Source organism: Ochlerotatus camptorhynchus, unplaced genomic scaffold, assembly GCF_037179485.1.
Source record: "Ochlerotatus camptorhynchus isolate MF236.1 unplaced genomic scaffold, CSIRO-AGI_Acam_v1.1 ptg000510l, whole genome shotgun sequence".
NCBI classification, from domain to species: Eukaryota; Metazoa; Arthropoda; class Insecta; order Diptera; family Culicidae; genus Ochlerotatus; species Ochlerotatus camptorhynchus.
This window is the reverse complement of record NW_027040994.1, coordinates 1,080,112-1,099,134: the sequence shown is the minus strand read 5'-3', so window position 1 is coordinate 1,099,134 and position 19,023 is coordinate 1,080,112. Positions and strand designations below refer to the sequence as shown.

The window sequence follows — 19,023 nt, the reverse complement described above, 5'->3', positions numbered from 1 at the left end:
TGATTTTCAGCGAAAGCTGATTCATCACTGTTGGAAAAATCCTTGAGAATAGTTCATTTTGCTTTCTTACCTAACTGAAAAATCCTAAAAATCCTAATCAACATTGCGTGCATTTACAAGTGCGTGCTTCGCAGGGAGAATACCCATCGTAGTGCGGACGTTGCTTACGTTGATGAGATTACGAAAAGTGCCACTATTCCTACCATATACACATCAGTTTTCCTACACAGATAAAAATCTGAATTTTAAATATGATGTAAACATTCATGCGTGTAAACTTGTATTTCATTTCACGCAAACGAGCAACTTGTAAGAAATGTTGTTTACAAAACTGGGCTCTTGTATACAATGTTTGCAACAATGCATGAAATGTCTCAGAACTTTACATGATTTATAAATTAAACTTGTATGATATGTGACGCTCCTTTTATGTGCATCATTGAACAGAAATTCACACTACTTTTTCAAACTGTGTACCATACATTGTGTAAATTTTCGACTGAACGATCCAGAATAATCCTACTTATTAAACTGCTCAGCTTGTCTACATTGACGTAGCTAATAAAGTGCCTAAGAGACCAGGCCACCTCCAGAATTGTTTGAAGTTTAATAAAAGTTAAATTGTCGTTATTAGAATTACCAACAAAAAAAACCAAAGGGGGCCTGGATCATTCGGGAAAGGGCCTGAATTTTAATTGTGATGTAAACATTCATTCATGTGAACTTGTATTCCATTTCACGCAAAGGAGCAACTTGTAAGCAATGTTGTTTACAAAGATGGGCTTATGTATACAATATTTGCAATTTTTCATTAAATGTATCAGAACTTTACACAATATATAATATAAACTTATTTGATATGCAACGCTCCATTTATGTGCATCATATTGCACAGAAATTTACACTACTTTTTCGGACTGTGTTTACACTTAAACTGGTTATTAAGGTACCTAGTTTGATTTGAAATACTCGCACGCAATCATACTCTTTAATCAGTTACCTAATGATATGTTTTAAGTCATTTGATATAAATCACATTTTCAATGCCCAGATAACAGCATGATTTTTTTTGTTCGTGGCACAAGTTGTAATAAGACGTTTTGTAAAAATCTAAAGCAATCATTTAACGGAAAGTCAGATTGAAAATGTACTAAATAAAGTTTCGGTAGACTCGGTTCCCAAAAGCTTACTCTATCAGATACCATCGCTTAAAGGTGATACACTCAAATTTATACCGCTTCTAGCACAGCATACTACCCACAAAAACGGACATCCCATCATGGAATACTGTGATTTCCACGAACGACAAATTGTATCGTCCGTGCCGTAATAGGCAGATCCAGGCTGCTCATCATTACAATCACCATTATTATCCTTACGAGAATACTGTGAGTCAGATACCAATATGGGCCCAGCAGTATAATTAAATTTGTTTCATTCCTTCATTTTTGTGCTTTCGTAGAACCCAAAAATAACAGAAAATTCATAACAACCAAACGCCTCCATCGTTCATCATCATTTTCATAAAACCGAGCTCGATAAGGCAAAACATTCTCTGCACTTTCTTTGCACGTATTCTATCTAGCGGAAACCCAATGTCTTCTGTTTCTTTTGTTTGTATTCCACATAATCTCAAATTTATTAACTGTTCAATAGCACTCGTTCTAAAGAATGTATTTTATATTTATCTATGTCCCGGCACACTGCTCACCAACACCCTAAACAATGAAAAACAAAAACAAAACTGTTGCCCTGCTACTACTACTTCTACCAATCACCAACCACCATCCGATCAACCGAAAAACCCTACAACAGTCTGCCTGGCTTTAGTCGCCTCCGAATGCACAGTAAGGGCACTTCAACTGCTGCAACTGCTACTACTACTGTTACTACTACTCCTACCACCATCAGCACCACTTTCAATTCTGTTAATGCCGCTGTCATCAACAACATGAACAACAACAACAACAACAACAACAGCTACCAAAACTACAATTACAACAACAACAGCGCCATCACCAATCCCAACGTTCCGGTTGCGTTCGTTGAGTTCAAGGATGTGGCCAGTGCTGCCGCCGCCATGTGCGCCCTGCAGGGCAAGTACCTCCTTTCGTCGGATCGCGGTGCCATGCGCATCGAGTTCGCCAAATCCAAGATGGCTGCCGACGTTCCATCGCACCACTTTTACCATCTGCACATGCAACAGCGAGAAGTATGTAGCACTTGTTTTTTGAATGACCTTCTTTTGTTTTCATTTTCGTTGTTGTGATTTTGCTTTGGCATGATTATTGAACCTTTAGACTGAATTTTAATATTGTTCTGATAGCATCCCGGAAAAAATAACCATACAATTACCATAAAATAAAATACAATCTATTGTCACCAATCAATCTTATCGTACGTATATTGTACAATAAAGTTTAACATGTTGGTATTACAATAGATATACAATACGTCCCAAATAGTAATAATTTTCAGCAATAGAACAACAATACAATTAATGGTAAGTGGCTCAATTTTGTTTGGGAAAACGTGTTTTTTCTATGGTTAAGATACATAACAACCCCTCTGTTCTATTGTAAATTTCCCCCTCTAACCATAGATTCTCTTGTGGATACCATAAATTCTATTGTTATTTTATCTTTGTGGACAATACGATTTATTGTTAATACAATCAACTCTATTTTATGGTTACAATTCATTTCATTGTACTTCTATGGTTCTTTTTTTACGGGATAGATGAAAACAATAATTTCTACTTTACTCAAATTAGCTGAAAATCAGGGAAACATCAAAAGATAAACCAACTATCATGAATTTGAATGTTGACCTGACATAGATCAAAGAACCCGCTGAGTTTTGAAATCAACATTTTAAGCTGAATATTGCATTAGGTCCTAAGTAACATTGACAGATTCTCTTCGTCGACTTTCTCTTTGTATCCCCACGGCCATGTAAAGACATTCCCAGGTATTTTCAGCAAACAGATCGATAAAAGAAGCTTTTATCTAGCATCAAATACGACAACCACGACAAGAAACGATTCTGTACCCAAGTTATTAACGAAAGAGAAAGTCGACGAAGAGAATCGATTAATGTTTTTAGGACCTAATGCAATACTCAGCTTGATTTCAATGGATTTGATAGTCTTTCGGTAATGGCGAATTATATGCTATATAATAGTTTCTTTCAACGAACTGTGTGTTTGAAATAGCTGGAAATGTCTTTACATGGCCGTGGAGATGTAAAGATAAAATCGATTCAGATGAGAGTCTGTCAATGTTACTTAGGACCTAATACAATGTTCGGCTTTATTTGTTTTTGTTCATCTGTATTGTTGTCAATATCAATATTCGGGTGGCGACCCCGGCGTAGTGGTTAACATCCATACCTCTCACGCCAATGCCACGAGTTCAAATCTCACCCCGGACAAGTCACGAATGACCCGAGAGTGTTAAAGTGACTATATAACACACACCTTGTTCCTCAATAGACCTTGATCCACTCGGTCACAAAACGACTAAAGGGTCTCAAACTTCAATAGTTTAAGTTCTCTGTAGATATTGTATTGGGGCCTATGCTTGTCACAAATTCTTATACACCCCCTCCCCCCCCCCCCCCCGCTAGAGCGTGACATAATATATGTATCAACCCTTGGTTGTATTTGAACCTTTCATCTGTTACGAAACACATTGAGCAATACAGTTTCTGAACCTAACCCATAAGGTCTCTATGGTTTATCCATGAAGCCTCCATCATTACACCACAGACAAACAGACGTAACTCTTTGAAAAACTTGTTCTTGAAAACATAGTATCTTAAAACATATAACCTCAGTAGCGACATCTATCTGGCTTCTCGCGGAAAACAAGCTTGATCGCTAACTCGTAAACAATATTGCATACAAGTTCTATAGAATATATAGAAACGTCAAAGTGATCCGATGCCAGCGCTGCGGCGAGTAGTTCGCGGAACTGATAATATTCAAATCAACCGTTAAATGCATGAACGAAGATACACAATGAAGAGTTACGTCTGTTTGTCTGTGATTACACCGTTTAAATAATGCATGGGTTACTGGTTTGATCGCAGCTGATATCATAATTCAATGATTTTAAATTTTGGAAGGATAATCAAGATTAGATTGATTTGGATCCATTTAAATGAAACCTGTCACGTAGGAAAATTATTACATCGCTGGAACTACTCGTTTGTTGCAATGCAGCATACAGAGAGTTTCAATTTCATAAGCAATTTTGCTACCGATTCTGAAAGTTGTGCTCTAGAAAACTATAGGGCACATCCGCCATCATAGCTGCCATTTTTTAACTGTTTAAGGAATCACCTAATGTCAAGGTTGTCAAGGTACCCCTGAAATACTTCGCAGCTGTAGTGACATCTTGACAAATCTAGCCAAACCATCACCATCATATTCAGGCTAAGGACAGGGTGCCGTGTGCTCCACGCCATCTCCATCCTTCCACCTAGTCGATCCATCTTCCCGGCGCGTGTCTCATCGTCTTGTTCCAGCCGGGTCGCTATCAAGATTTTTTCAACATTCCCAGCCCACCATAGTCGCCCGAGTTTTGCAATATGGACGATGGGTAGTTCGTCTCGTAAACTGGTCGAGGTTTCAAGCCACTTCCATTGTTCGCGGGTCAAAGGCGACGCCAGCCAAACTTTTCCGCGATCCACACCAGCGACTGTCCACTTTAAAAATCGTTAACAGAATCGCGAGCTAGTCTGAACGGGCTCGATTGCCTAATCGTGTCGCACTCTTCCAACCCAAAGGCTTATTTTAATTCTTTATTTCATCTCCCTCACTTCGCATCTTATGCATTCGTCGTTTCGAAGCCGATCTTCGATTGTCACTACACAGGCACGGATCATATTCGTGTATTCGGAGCTTTCCGAAGCTCAAGTTAAATCCAATCTCAGTGCGTATCTGTCAATAAGCTATTCGTGTACGTCGACGCTCAGTGCTGCCAAATGCAATTAGCTGACTTCACACCAAATGAAGGTTAATTGATTTTTCTTTAATTACTACCATGTCACATATACTACAGTTCGCACAGCAGCTAATGCAATTCGTGGTTTATTCGCCTCCTCCACGTTCCGGCTTCCATCTGCCTTTTACCATGGGTAGTACACAACAGCTTCCTTTCGAAAACATCAATGCACCTTAAATTTGGTCTTTCATCAGCAAATTCCAGAGGTCTCATTGAGGAAGTCGAAACGAAGCTTTTTTTTCGTATGAACGCTGCTATGAAAACAATAGTATCGACTTGGTTCCATAATGTGGCCCTAGGAAAGAGTTGGTTGAATGACGACTTCATCAAAAGGGATACCCTATTTTAAGCAGGGAATTATTTATATAATTCATCATTCAGCCTTTACAACAATAGACACCACTTATAGCAAGTGAGTGGAAGTAACCCTGCCTGGCAACACTCAGCCATTAGATGTACAGGAAATCGTTAGAATTTTATTTGCGATCCACAGTATTTCCTGCCCAGTCTTTATCTGCAAAACCAATCAGCTCTTCGTTGTATCCTTCCAAATACAGCTTCAGGTCACTGATACTGCAAAGATAGCGTAAGGTCCTTTTCGCCTCTGTCCAATCACTTGCAGTGGGATGACTAACTTTTCTGCAAAGAATGGAAGCTCAGATTGGAATGTCCGGTCGAGTGTTGACTGCGAGATACTGTAGATCTCCAACCAGACTTTGGAAGTTTTCCTTGGATGGCAGTTCTTCACTCTCCTCCTTCTGATGTAGAAATCCAGGCACTTTTGATGGTCGGACATCCTCCATTTTGAAACGAATTGCAAGTTTTTTGATGTTCGTCCGCTGATTCAATGTGTAGCCGTGTCTGGTTGCATACCAAGAAAATGCTTCACATCACCCAGGATTGTTAACGTGAAATTATTCTCAAGATGCGAACAAATGTTCTCATATTCCTTCTGACTTGACGCAGAAACGAGCATGTCTTTGACATAAATGAGGAAGAAACAGGATTCTCCCTTCTCGTAACGCATATAGAGGCAGGGGTGAGCGTCTGAGGACTTAAATCCGGTCTATTTGAAAAATGAATCAATCTTCCAGTTCCACATCCTGGTCGAGCTTGAGTCCGTAAAGAATTTTCTTAAAGCAACACACTTTTTCATAGTTGGTCTCAAAACCAGGAGGCTCTTTCATAAAAAATTGTCGCCGTAAAGGTAGACTGTCTTCACTTATTCACGAAAAAGGGGTTAAACGGTCAGATTTCGCATCCCAGCAACCGTTAAGAGAGTTTTTAGTGTCGCTTGCTTGGTCACTGAAGTGAATACCTCGTCACAATCACTTCCATACTTCTGTGTAAAACCTTGTGCGGGACTTGAAACGCACAACTTCACATCTTTCATTATCCATCCGACAGCGCGTTCGTCGGCAAGCAGACTCATCAGCACTCATGGTCTCGCAGTGACTTCATATCCTCCTCCATTGCAGCTTTCCATTCGTTTCAGTACGGGCTCTTGATTACATCCGCAACCAGAGGTTGAAACTGTTGACGTTTTTTACGACACTCGCTTCGTTGTCATGCGCGACAGTCTGTTTTTATTCGTACTCTCATGCTCTACCGTCGTCTCTCTCACACAACACAACCGGTAGAATAACATTCGAGCAAAAAGAAAATGATCAAATAACTATCATATGATATGAGTGATTTTGTTCTAATTCCTCAGTTTGGTGTAAATTAAACCATTTCTGATCAGAAATGTTATTCCTAGGACATCATTGCTTGATTTTTTCAGAATTCACACAAGCACAACATCAGCAGCTCTTATAATGAGAGAAACTAAAATACATACATTCGTGACGGTCTTCGGCGACAGTGTCGTATGACAGAGCCTGTCAAATGACATTTGAGTTTGGTACTGTACTATGATAGCTTGTTTTGCAAGTGTCGGAGGCAAAGGCAGTCGATTATCACAGAAAATGTGTCGACTACCGTGACCGCTTACAAGACTGTCCGCAACACTCCGTGGATCACTCTTCAGCGTAGCTACGGCAGCATTCACTCCATAACGCAAAGGTAGAAAACCTTTATTCTCGCGCACCAACTGATACGGTCTCCTTCAACTGCAACCACCTCCTCCTCCTGGACATTGTATTATTCGGCGATAATAGTGTCATCAACATCCGACATCAAGCTGCTACTTGTAGCATCGAAAAAAAAATCATCATCCATCTCGTTGACTTTGTCCTTGTTTGTCGGCACACTTTTCTCCTGGATCGTAACTAGGATCTTTCGCAAAGGGTATTCGATCAAGTTTTTGTCTTTTTTGGCACAGATGATGTTGACCAGGAACGAACCTCACGTCTCGGCTCAGCACCAGTTTGTGCGTCATCGGGTCAATCATTCGATAATCTTTACGATTTGCAGAACAGTCAACGAACAACATCTTCACGACCTTGGGCTTCATCTTTGTCCGTTTCTCCTTTGGAACGTACACAATCGCAGGCTTCCAAAATATGTACTCGTCGTTCGAAAAAAAAAAAACTAAAGAAAGGAGGGCGGGAGGGATGTTTGAATTACCCTAAATTTCGCATGACCTATTTAATGTATGCTCCCTAAACTTATTGATGCTCAAAATCAGTTAATTTTTACAAAAGTGACTAACCATCTTCAAGCAAATTAATCACATTCAAAATGTTTTATAACTGCATGACTAAAATCGACACTTCAATAGCACCCGATCAAGCCTCTAAAACGCTTTTATCGAGCATCCATTGTATTTAGATGTATACTAAAGTTAGTTTTTGTAAATAAAACCAGTGACGTCCTGATTCAATCAACTATTCCGAAGTATGTAGAAGAGTAGTTCATGGAATCCGGTCAATTTTTTCAGACCCTGTATAAACGAGCTTTAGAATGACACTGACCGTCAAATCTTACCTCTGTCTTTTAGGGGAGCGGGTATGGAGCCAAGAATGGAACACCATTTGGGGAAGAAGAGTGAACGAACCGATCTCAATACTTACTTGATGGCAACAACTTGACCCCATCAACAACCGCAACAGCAACCGTATCAACAGCAAAATCATCATCAGCAACAGCAAACAGCTGTCATCAACAACTCCTACATCAACGGAACTAGCGGAAACGGACTCGGATACGACATAGGTAACGGCATCGCGGCTGGGCGTTACAACACCAGCAACAGTTTCAACTATATCAATAACAACAACAACAACAACAACAACAACAATGGACTCTACGCGATAGCCGTTCCGCAGCCTAGGGCGTGAACTGATGTACCGTCTCAATGTAACCGAAGCTGTGAACAATTTCACACCGTTTGTTTCAACCATTCACCCTAGTAGAAAATGAAATCCAAAATCGTTAAGTTGATATGTGTAAATGTGATAAACCAGAGCCCATGTTTGGCCCCCCAATTGAACCGTAATGTGCCCTAGAACGATTTTTATACGAAAACTATGTTGACATTTCAATTTCTCTTTCGTTACCTGTTATCAGCTATTGCTTTTTCGTTGAACCGTACTAATATACCATTCGAGTAGGAAACGATGATGAATCTCCCTTTGGACAAGCGTGCACATGCACAATGGTGCAAAAAAACATGTGATTAGGGTTTCAAAACGTTACAGTTATTTTTACACGAACGAGTAAATACACAATGAAAGGGAAAACAAACAAACGGTAGTTTATAGGAAACGGTAAACAAGCAATAACAAACTAAAGTGTAAATGAAAATATCCATGCATATCAAAGATTTTTAAATCAACCAAGATGGGAACGATAGTTTGTAAAACTACACATAGTTGCATAAGAACACACTTTATGTAGATGGTAACTGTAGGGGCAATGTTCAGGGCATGCTAACCCAAGATCCGTTTCCGACAGACCACGATGGGTAGGAGTTTTGGTTTTTAGTTGGTTAACATTTTAATCAATAACAACAAAGCGGCATTATCATCAGATCAGCTATCATCACAATTAGTACGTAAAGTGTACTCTAAGCAAGCATCAGTAGCTTGCAAATAGCGAACATAAGAAATATGTTTTAGACAAAACTATTTCTCTTCATCAAAAGTAAACTTTATCCAAAAAAAAAACAAAAATGATTGAAACATAAATTTCAAATTATCATCAATTTAAGCTAGGGTTAAACAAGCATAGTTAAATAACAAAATCATTACAAATCTAAGATGCAGGCTCGGTGGATGGAGATAGACAGAACTGGAGGGGTCCATAGTGAGCAAAAAATGCAAAGTTACCGTCAATTAAATAAAATAGGACACCAAAGAGATGCATCAGTTCCCATCGGAAGAAACGAGCGGAAAGTCAATCAAATTAAAACATGAAATTTCGTGACACAGAAGCTATAAGTACCAAAGTAAACCTACTGGAAAACTGAACCAAACATAAAAATGTGGACCTCTGGCAGGATAATGAGTTGCCTATCTCCGTCCGCTGAATTTTGCTTCCAGGCAGGAAGAGAAACATCATCTGCAAAACGATATCTCGTAAGTGTAAAAATTGAACCGAAAAAAGCGGTCAAAACATAGCAATAAGTAGTGGAACTATTTTCGGTGTTTGATTTAGTGAGTGAATTAGCTTCTGACAAAAAAAAGAAAAACTATCCAAGCAAACACGTAACAAAGTGTGCGGTGCGTTTTCGCCACGAGTATTTCCGAATCACCACGGAAACGCTCGATGAGCATCAGGAAAGCAACAAGATAGGCAGAGAATAGGTTAGCGAAAAGGGAGTGAACAATTCCAGCAAGAAAAGCAAGAAAATGAAGGAAAGGTTAAGGCGTAAGAAGTGAATAATCATTCCGTCCAATACAGTGTGTAGTTAAATCGGATGAGTATGGATCTGTTTTCAAGACGACAATCTGTATCTTGATCCGGCCCCGCGAAGGTCAAGTGCTGCGGAGTGTCCACGGGATGTTTGATGCCTGGCGGTTTACGACCGGGCGGACCCCTGCGAGGCTGTCTCCAAGGCCTGCTTTTGCGTGGGAGCTAAATGAATACATATCAGCTTTTGGGTTAAATCTTTAAATCGTAAGGAAAGTGACATGGTTTAGAAGGTAAACTTTAGTGAGTAAGTAACTTTTATCGTCTAACCGCTCTAAAGACATCCCGCATGTCATGTTTTAACAGCTCTGGCAAACATAAAAGCATAAACTAAAATATTACAAATGGATTAAGAAACAAATACCGAAAAAGGAAGCTTACGTTGACGCTCGATAATTTCTCATTATTTACCTTGAACAAAAGGGTTATACACTGTCCTGGAATAGACGATAGGGTATGTAGCTTGAATGAATGTAATTGTAATAAAAATATGTGATAAATGATTTAGCGAAACAATGTTGGGCAGTGAAATGCCACCAGGAGAAAATTAAACTTGACTAACCTTGCAGCACATTTGCAAGGATTCATGTTTGAAAAAAAAAAGAATGATCACGAGTTTTATCAGCTAGTAAGTGAGGTCGATTTTATCAACATATGCAAAAATGGACATATTTTTTTCACTTGTTTATATGTACACGGCGCCGTAAGTGTAGTTGTAACATTGAGTAACCAAAAGATATCGTTTCATAAGACCTAGGAGCGTGAACCAAGCATAACAAGAATGGATTAATTTTAAGAATCACCCATACAGGAGAGTTTTTTCGAGCGATCTTTTTAAGAATTTAGTAAATACCGTATTACTAATCAAACTTCAAATGCCTTCTAGCTTTATTTTTAATACTTGTTGACTGTATGCCGACCTTCGTAAGGCTAAGTTGTATCTGTCCGGTTCTTGGGTTTGATTTATCAGTTCTGAAAAAATGAATGAGACGAGGAATGATTCACAAAATGCATGCAAGTTAGACTAATTAACGATATAAAAGATTATTCAATGGAAGAAAAAAAAGTGTTACGATAAATCAACAATTCAAACATATCAATTTCGTGCCCGATCATATTGAAGATAAATTTATTGATGAAATGTAAGCATATATTAAACAGTAGCTGACGAGAAATATAATATATTAACTATACATTTATTACTAAAATGAACAAAATGAAAGTATCGCTAAACAATTAAAAATACGCTGAAAATGTCAACATGTGAAGCAAAACAACTAATATTGATGTATCTGTTCAAAAACAATATGATAGGATCTACCAAAAACAAAAGGTTTTTCGAAAACAAAAACTCGTACTACTTTTTTTCGGCTGTCACTTCTTTTATTTTATCATCCCAGGATCGCTGGCTGAAGCCACATTAATCACTCGAAGCACGGTTTTTGGCTCTCACTCTCTTTCTCTCACCTACACCTATACTACATTAAACAACAAACGTCACATTGAAATTCAAAACAATGAGCTTCTCTAGATTGATACTGAAATTCGTGATTTTGACAATCAAAGCAACCATCTTTTACTCTCTCTCTAACCCAAACGACACGGTGCTGTCAACGGAACTGTTCGACACCGAGTGAAAACGTGATTTTTAACGGAATTTTACTAAGAAAAGATGGAGAGAGCGAGGGGAGCATTCGTTTAATCGATTTGCGCTTTGTGATCCGATCCTGGGTCGGTTTGTTGTTCTTTATCGTTTTTTCTTTATTTGTATTCTATCGAATTTGACGATGAAAAAAAAATTAACCAAAGACGAATATTGTTTTATTATTTAAATTATTTATTTATTCTAAAGCAAATGCTTATTTATTTTTATGCTTTACCTTTGATGAACCATTGTCTTTAACAGCAACGCATGATAAGTATAAATATATACAATTTTTTTTTCAAGTAAACAACTAAAATATATTACAATTAATATGCATAACAGTGAGTATATTTAGATATAGCATATGTAGTACAATGGGATGTAAAACTCTAGACAAAATCATAGAACGATGTTAATTGAACAAATTTAACTAATATCAAGCTATTTGGACAACTTTCAATAACCATATGAGTTGAGGTAATGAGAATAAAACATTCTGCGTTGAAATCAGTTCATATAAAATCCAGAATGCAGTGTAGACACCGGAAATCGAAATGAAGAAAACTTACATCAACTTGCCACACCCTTCTGAATACCCATTCCTATACCGACTCGTCGAATTCACGAGATCATTGATACTGAAAGCCTGCGCGGAAATAAGCTAACTACCAACAAATACAAGCAATTAAACTACGCTATCTCACTTGTTTTGTTTGTACACATAACAGATTCGATATAACTTACAAGAAAACATAAAGAAAAGTAGTGCAACATCGCAAACAAAAAACATTGAACAAAATACCTTAGTATGAGAAACTGTTATCGATTTATAAGAGAACAAAGAAAGAAAGAAATAAAGAAAAAAAAACATGAAAACAAAACAAAAGAAGACAATTCTACCAAAAACGCCTTCAGCGACATCTACAAACTCGTAGCTGAGACTTTTACCTAGTCAAAATATTATTTTTTATAAACTTAACAAAGAAAAGAAGAAAAAACAATAAGAATCCAACTACTACTACGACTATGGTCACCCGCATGGACGGGTTCGACCCTAAGCGGTTTTGAGCACAGTTTTCATCGCTTCTCAGCTTTCCGTTTTTGACTGGTTTCTATACGTCCTCTAGCGAAACTGAATTCCCCTTCACGCAAATGCATTCGACCCCAGAGCGCGAATCACGCTTTTTATCCTGGCAACACTTCTCCGTTTCCTGCACAAACACACACGCGCGCGCGCATTGTTCAGCCTCATAACGGCGTCACACCAACACACCAAAGCAAGCGTCGTCATGTTTCAGCGAATGCAATTAAAAAGAAAAAAAAACAACAACATACAAGCTACAGAGTTAACCGTTTTTGTTTTCTTGTGATTATCGAATATGCACACAGACATACACACATGCAAAAGTGAGCACACAAACATACACACACACACATTCATATAACACTCTCACGAACATATGATTAAAGAGAAGAGCACATAATTAGTAACGCGGCAATGGAATCATTTCAGTTGGAAGCAACTGCAGTTCCACCACGCCCCAAAACAAAGATATCTCGGTTTGTCATTTAATGGTGCACAATGTTCTACCTTCATTTTCCTCGAAATTTCACCCAGTTGTCACTGATTTACACTTGAATCTGGTTTACTCTCATTTCTGTTTGGTTTGTTTTTCGTTTATCCACTTTCAATTAACAAAGATACATTCTTGTTGAAAAATTGAAATGATTTCGATAATAATTTTAACTGTACGATATATAAACAAGAGGAAATTTTTGACAAATATTTTTATCTATTCTTAAAAAGTGATAAAATATATTAAAGAAAAAAAGAAGGAAAAGGAAATAATATTGAAACTTTTTATGGGAATCTTATATATAATTGTACTAGAACTAGAGCAAAAAGTGGTTAAACAGCCGACGAAGAAGCAAGTAATAAATTAAATTAATGTAAATCATAAAAGCGGACAAACAGAAAATAACGCGCCGAAGAGAATCTCAATCTGCAGCCGAATGCGCGCCTAGGGCGAAAGAGAATCTTTCAAGATGAATGTGATTAACGTTTTTCCTTTTAAGCTAGAATTCGTTCCAAAGATTTTTTTCCCTTTACGTTTAGAATTTTAAAATACACGTGTTTTTTTCCTTTGATTTTTTGAGATAAGTTTTATGACGTTCCTTCGTGCTGCCCAGCAACCAGCACAGGCTGAGTCGAATGGTTTCAGTGAACATTTACCTACGATCTATACTTTCGAATGCCTTCAAAATGGTATACTATTAAGACTAAACTTGACACACCTCGGTGTGATCTTTTCTGAACCTTTTTCCAACCTTGTTGCTCTCTAACGGGCAATTCTCGCTCGTCGCTGGCGATCTCTGGCAACACTGGAACGTCGCATCACTTAATTATTGTGCACTGTTATAATTTTAATAGAAGAAAACTCCTAATCGAAACTACTGTTCTGAATTGTTAGCTTTCAGTTTGTGGCTTAACTCTCACTGTCTAAACACGAAGAATTTTATATTTCGTCAAAAATAGTTTTCTGGAGCACTCTTTTCTACTTTCTGTTCGTATAACTTTTCAGCTTTATCTACATAAAATCAATCAATAATATCAAACGAAAGTTTCAGTTCCATTCGTCAGGTTATGTTTACATTAACTTTCCTTTACAAGTGTTTCTTTCCAAGAAGACATACAATTCAGAACAGGAATGGCCTTAAATACAATTTTTAAAGAAGAAATATAAGAATAATAAGTAATAACAAAAGTAAAAGGAAACGATATTTAAATTGATTTTTTAAAGTTTTTAACAAAAACGGCAAGAAAATTCAATTAAAATACAAGTACATAAAATATTACTTCGAAACATAAAATACCAAACAATACACAAAGAGAAATAACTCATCAAGAACAGCAACAACAAAAAACAAACCAGTCTACGAATATGGATCAACGCAAACAGTTTAGCAATTAACCATTAACAAAGGCAGATGCAAAACCAAAACAATGAATTACATACAGACATAATGTTTTTTGGAAAAACAAAAAACCACAGTTAAGCAGTCCCCCTTATCCCAGACCTAAATGTTTAATTTTTCGAAAACGTGGAAAAAGCAGACGAGAGAAACTGAGAAAATTTATGACAGCGAAATCCATTCCAGCTTCAGTAAAAAGCAGAATTGCAACACTGCAATGTGTGTGACATCCGTGATACAAAGGAAAACAGAAAAAAAAACTGATTGATTCAATATTACGAAAGGATGATCAAGATAACACATTCATGCATTCAAATCATTTTATGGAAACACCTCGGAATGTGGACTACCTGAATGTCATGACACAAAACAAAATCCAGGAGCGGATGGTATCCATTACTGAAAACATCAACATGTGTTTAAATATCAGTCCCTGGTACCGAATGAAAACGCAAGTTAATAACAAACCAAACAAAAAACCGGTTGCAAGACATGGCAAAATAAGGAAACAAATGATGATAAACTGTACTAACTATCAAATGCTAGATATAATTAACATTGTATAGGGTCCAAAGGTGGGGAAAAGTAATGAATTAAATTACAAGTAAATTAAATATGTAATAACATTAACCGTCACCCTTGCATGGCTTTTTTGAATATCCGAATTTCAACATCACATCTGCAAACTGATTTTCAGCTAATATCAACGACTATGTTTAACATTCGATTTCGAGTTCCAGATTCTACCAACACATTGAGATCGAAAAAAGTAGTGTGAAAAATTATACTCCAATACTCTTTCTTCATTTTGTAACTAATGAACTTCCCACCGTATTTGGCACGGACGTCTTCACTAGCCAGCCGAGCTAACTTACCTCATTAATAATTCTCAGGGCCAAGCTGAAATCAATTTTCGGTGCACACAAGAAAGAATTTAAAGCAAAAATTTACAGAAAGCAAACTAAGTAACGGTTTATTCAAATATTTAACTCCAAAATTTATTGGAATTTTACTTCGAGAATAAAAAAAAACGGACTCACTGTACTCGTTGCTGCTCCTGCTGCTGGTCGTGATACCGTCACTACAGTACCGTCGGAGGCTGCACCGCACCGGTTCTCTACCGGTCGACGTCTGCTGTGCTGAGCTTCACCGGGTCCCAACCAGCCTGGGGGAGCTTCTGCTACTACTGCTTCCGGTTCCGACTTCTGTCGGAGGTGGATGGCCGTATGTTGACGGACGACCTTTGGCAAACCTGGATAGCGTTCGTGTTCACACTTTCTTCAAGAGGAATTATTTTCGGTTTAGTTCACACTCGCGACACCTTGCAATTCCGGTCGGCTAGCTTCACGGATAGTCTATGTGCCGACTTCTAGCGTCTCGACCGGTTTGCGACCTCTCACTCCACTACTGGCCTCAACGTTGGCGATAAGGAGGACCAAGGCCACGTGGTGGCCTTACAATTTACGCCGAAATCACTTTCCGCGAACCGTATTAACTTTTCGTGAACCAAACCACTATTTACTAAAGCAAATCTTATTATCTTTAAACACGTGAATTTGAAAACGAAGTTTTGACTTTGCCAGCACAATTTCACTCAATTCATGCTTGCCAAACATTCACCGACTTGATCTTCTCGCTATTCCAGGGACAAGAGATCGTCTCTGTGGGCCGGACGATCATATATAGCTTTCCTGGTCCCATGCTTACAAAAGGGATCGTACGATCGATTGTACGATATATCACCAGGTCACATATACCGGCTCACGTTCAGGATGAATTGCGCCTTTTGTAATAGAATAGCCGCTGTAATAGCATTGGTCTTCGCTACCTAGACCAATTTCGTATAGATGCAAGCAGTGAAATCCCCCTACAATCCCTACGCTAGCTATGTTCGAATTTCGAACTCTACCTACGCTACTCTAGCTCCGGATTGGCCAACCGGTTTGAGAGGGGTTTCATTTGACGACACATCGGCTCTTTTTGCCATACTGCAAGTTTTGCGATTTATATTTTTTTCGGAAATTTGCGTGACAACCCAACTCAACACCGGCTGCCAGAAAATGAATATTTTTAAATTCAAATGGCAAAATTTGATTTAAATTCATTTGAATAATTATAATATATATAATTCAATCATTCTCTTGTGTTAAAATTTATATTTACTCACAATATTTCAGGTGTAATTTATTATTAATTTCAAACTATCACCAAGCATTAAACTTCAACTTGTAAACTTTGGAAAAGGTTACAATCTGAAGCTCCGGGTGATCAAAAAAGATTATTTTTTTTCAGCTTCTGCTTCATACCTCTATAGTATCCCCTAATAGATCCGACCAATTTGTGGCCGGATTAGCGGGGTAAATCCGACAATCTGACTGTCAAATCCATACATAAAAATGTTACCAACCTTACAATGTAAAAAAAAAAACTCCATAAGAGACCGTGATTAATTAATTAATTTATCTTTATTAGGGAGGCTTTCAGCCTGGGGCTGGTTCGCCTCCAAGTAAAGTCAGATTGACGAGAGCCGGATTAGCGAGGGATATCGTATTTAATGTCGGTATGTGGTCTGCAATCTAGTGCCAATCAAAGACGGACGTCGATTGCTATCCACTGTAATTGAATGGCCAAGTAGGTGGCTTCAACACTTGATGATATATCGCACCCATCAGCACATAGACCGGGTCCAACAGTCCTCGCAAGGATGACAAGACTACCGATTTTTTTCACCGCATAAAATCCCACTGACCTGTGCTACATTTGGCGCCCAACTAACGGTCGATTGAATTAAATAAAAAGTTTTGAATTTTTTTAATTTTTTGGTTTAACATTTTGAAAGTTAGATTTTATTTATTTATTTCCATTTCGTCAAGCCAGTGTAGACTACATACAATGATTATTACTATGTTTACTTACATAGGGGAATTTACGTATTCTCGTCAATCTAAGCAGCGTCCGCACTTCTATTAGCATTTTTTCAGCGTCACGCACATATATGACGTGTCTGTTTGTTAAAATTCATCTGCTGCTTGCTTCTCTATCCATTCCAATCGACAGAATTTTTCAAAACGGGTTGAAAGCGTTTTTACAACGCTCCAAACTTCTCAGGTGAGTGTGACTATTGTCGGCAGCCTCTTTTTCTTCGGCAACCTTCCCATTAGAACTGCATGTTAACCAGCTGTTCTATTATCGGCAACTCGAAATCAGCCCCTTTTTGCAGTGCGTATGCTTCATTTGAAGATAAATCTGGCATAATAGGATTGCTCGGTCGTACAAATATAATGAGATTGAGGCTGAAAGACTAAAGAATCGTTTGGATACATTCAGGGAAGTGTGTTGATGGGAAATCATAGTGAAATTATCGTTTAAATTGTGGTTGCCGAAAACAGTCAATGGGTGCCGAAGCCGACATTTACCCTACTATGCATTAATTCTATTCTGTTTTAGCTTAGTTTTTATTTGCTGCTTGGACATAGTGATGTCAATAGTTCCGCAATGCAAATTATATAGGCGCATCATTCGATTGATTGGGCTATTTTTTGCATAGTTTGTTCTGTACGATGTTTCTGAAAATAAATTCCGTGTTCTAAGATATCGACAAGGTGTGTAAAAATTTAATTGTGCGAGAATTTCTGCCGAATCTATGCGCATTGAAATAATGTCGTTGATGAAGAAAAGCATTGCAAATTGGCGGCGCTCCTTAAGTGTTTGTATATTGATGAGCATGCAGCGCGCTTCATAAGATGGTAATGGAAATGCAGTCCAATTCAATTTACGTAAAGCATATAAAAGGAATTGTTTTTGGACAGATTCTATGCGTTCTTCGTGTATGGAAATGTATGGATTCCATACTAGGTGGCAGTATTCCAGAATTGGCTTTACATATGTGGTATATAAAAGCTTAATAGTGTATGGGTCTTCGAAATTATGACTGAACCTTTTGATGAAGCCTAGCATTCTGTTTGCTTTACTAATGATAGTATTATAATGTTCTATAAAAGTTAGTTTGAAGTCTAGGATTACACATAGATCTCTTACAATTTTGTTTTTTTCTACTATTTGGTTGCCTAATGATATTTCAATATGCGGTGTTTAAATTTTTCTGCTAAATGCTATGGCAGTACATTTTTTTACGTTCAGTTGAAGTAGACTTTTACTACACCAGGTGTGGAATATATTGATTTCATTCTGGAATTCTTCTGCATCGCTAGAATTACTTATTTCCATAAAGAGCTTCATGTCGTCTGCATATACAAGCAATTTTATTTTTTAAGTATGTAGGAAATGTCGTTTATGTACAAAATAAAAAGAAGTGGGCCTAAATGAGAACCCTGGGGTACCCCAGAGGTGACTGAAATTGGTTCTGAAAGTTTATTTTGGAAGCGAACTATTTGTTTACGATGTGTTAGGTATGATTGAAGCCAATTCAAAAGTCCAGGCTCCATTCCTATTTTCTGCAATTTGAGGATTAATAATGGTATGTCGATGCGGTCAAATGCTTTACTGAAGTCGGTGTATAGTGCTTCAACGTGCTTGCCACTG

At 37.9% G+C, this 19,023-nt stretch overlaps 1 protein-coding gene across 2 annotated transcripts; it reads left to right on the top strand.

The window, feature by feature from the left end:
- Positions 1 to 853: 853 nt before the first annotated feature.
- On the top strand, positions 854 to 17,127 carry LOC135712878 (integrator complex subunit 5-like protein). Of its 2 annotated transcripts, XR_010518684.1 has the most exons (4): positions 854 to 1,388; positions 1,816 to 2,212; positions 7,951 to 8,204; positions 17,117 to 17,127. XR_010518684.1 is itself a non-coding variant. In XM_065235965.1 (3 exons), exons 2-3 carry the CDS (start codon positions 1,841 to 1,843, stop codon positions 7,999 to 8,001), a joined length of 423 nt encoding a protein of 140 aa, XP_065092037.1. In that variant the 5' UTR covers positions 854 to 1,388; positions 1,816 to 1,840; the 3' UTR covers positions 8,002 to 12,491. The 2 variants fall into 2 exon arrangements, 1 of the variants encoding a protein (XP_065092037.1); XM_065235965.1 differs by lacking the exon at positions 17,117 to 17,127 and having other exon boundaries at positions 7,951 to 12,491.
- The last annotated feature ends 1,896 nt before the right edge of the window (positions 17,128 to 19,023 follow it).

Bases quoted from the DNA above. Each gene is read 5' to 3' on its own strand.
- LOC135712878 (XM_065235965.1), top strand. From the start codon at position 1,841: ATGCACAGTAAGGGCACTTCAACTGCTGCAACTGCTACTACTACTGTT. The intron at 2,213-7,950 runs GTATGTAGCACT...TCTGTCTTTTAG, and splicing joins TGCACATGCAACAGCGAGAA to GGGAGCGGGTATGGAGCCAA.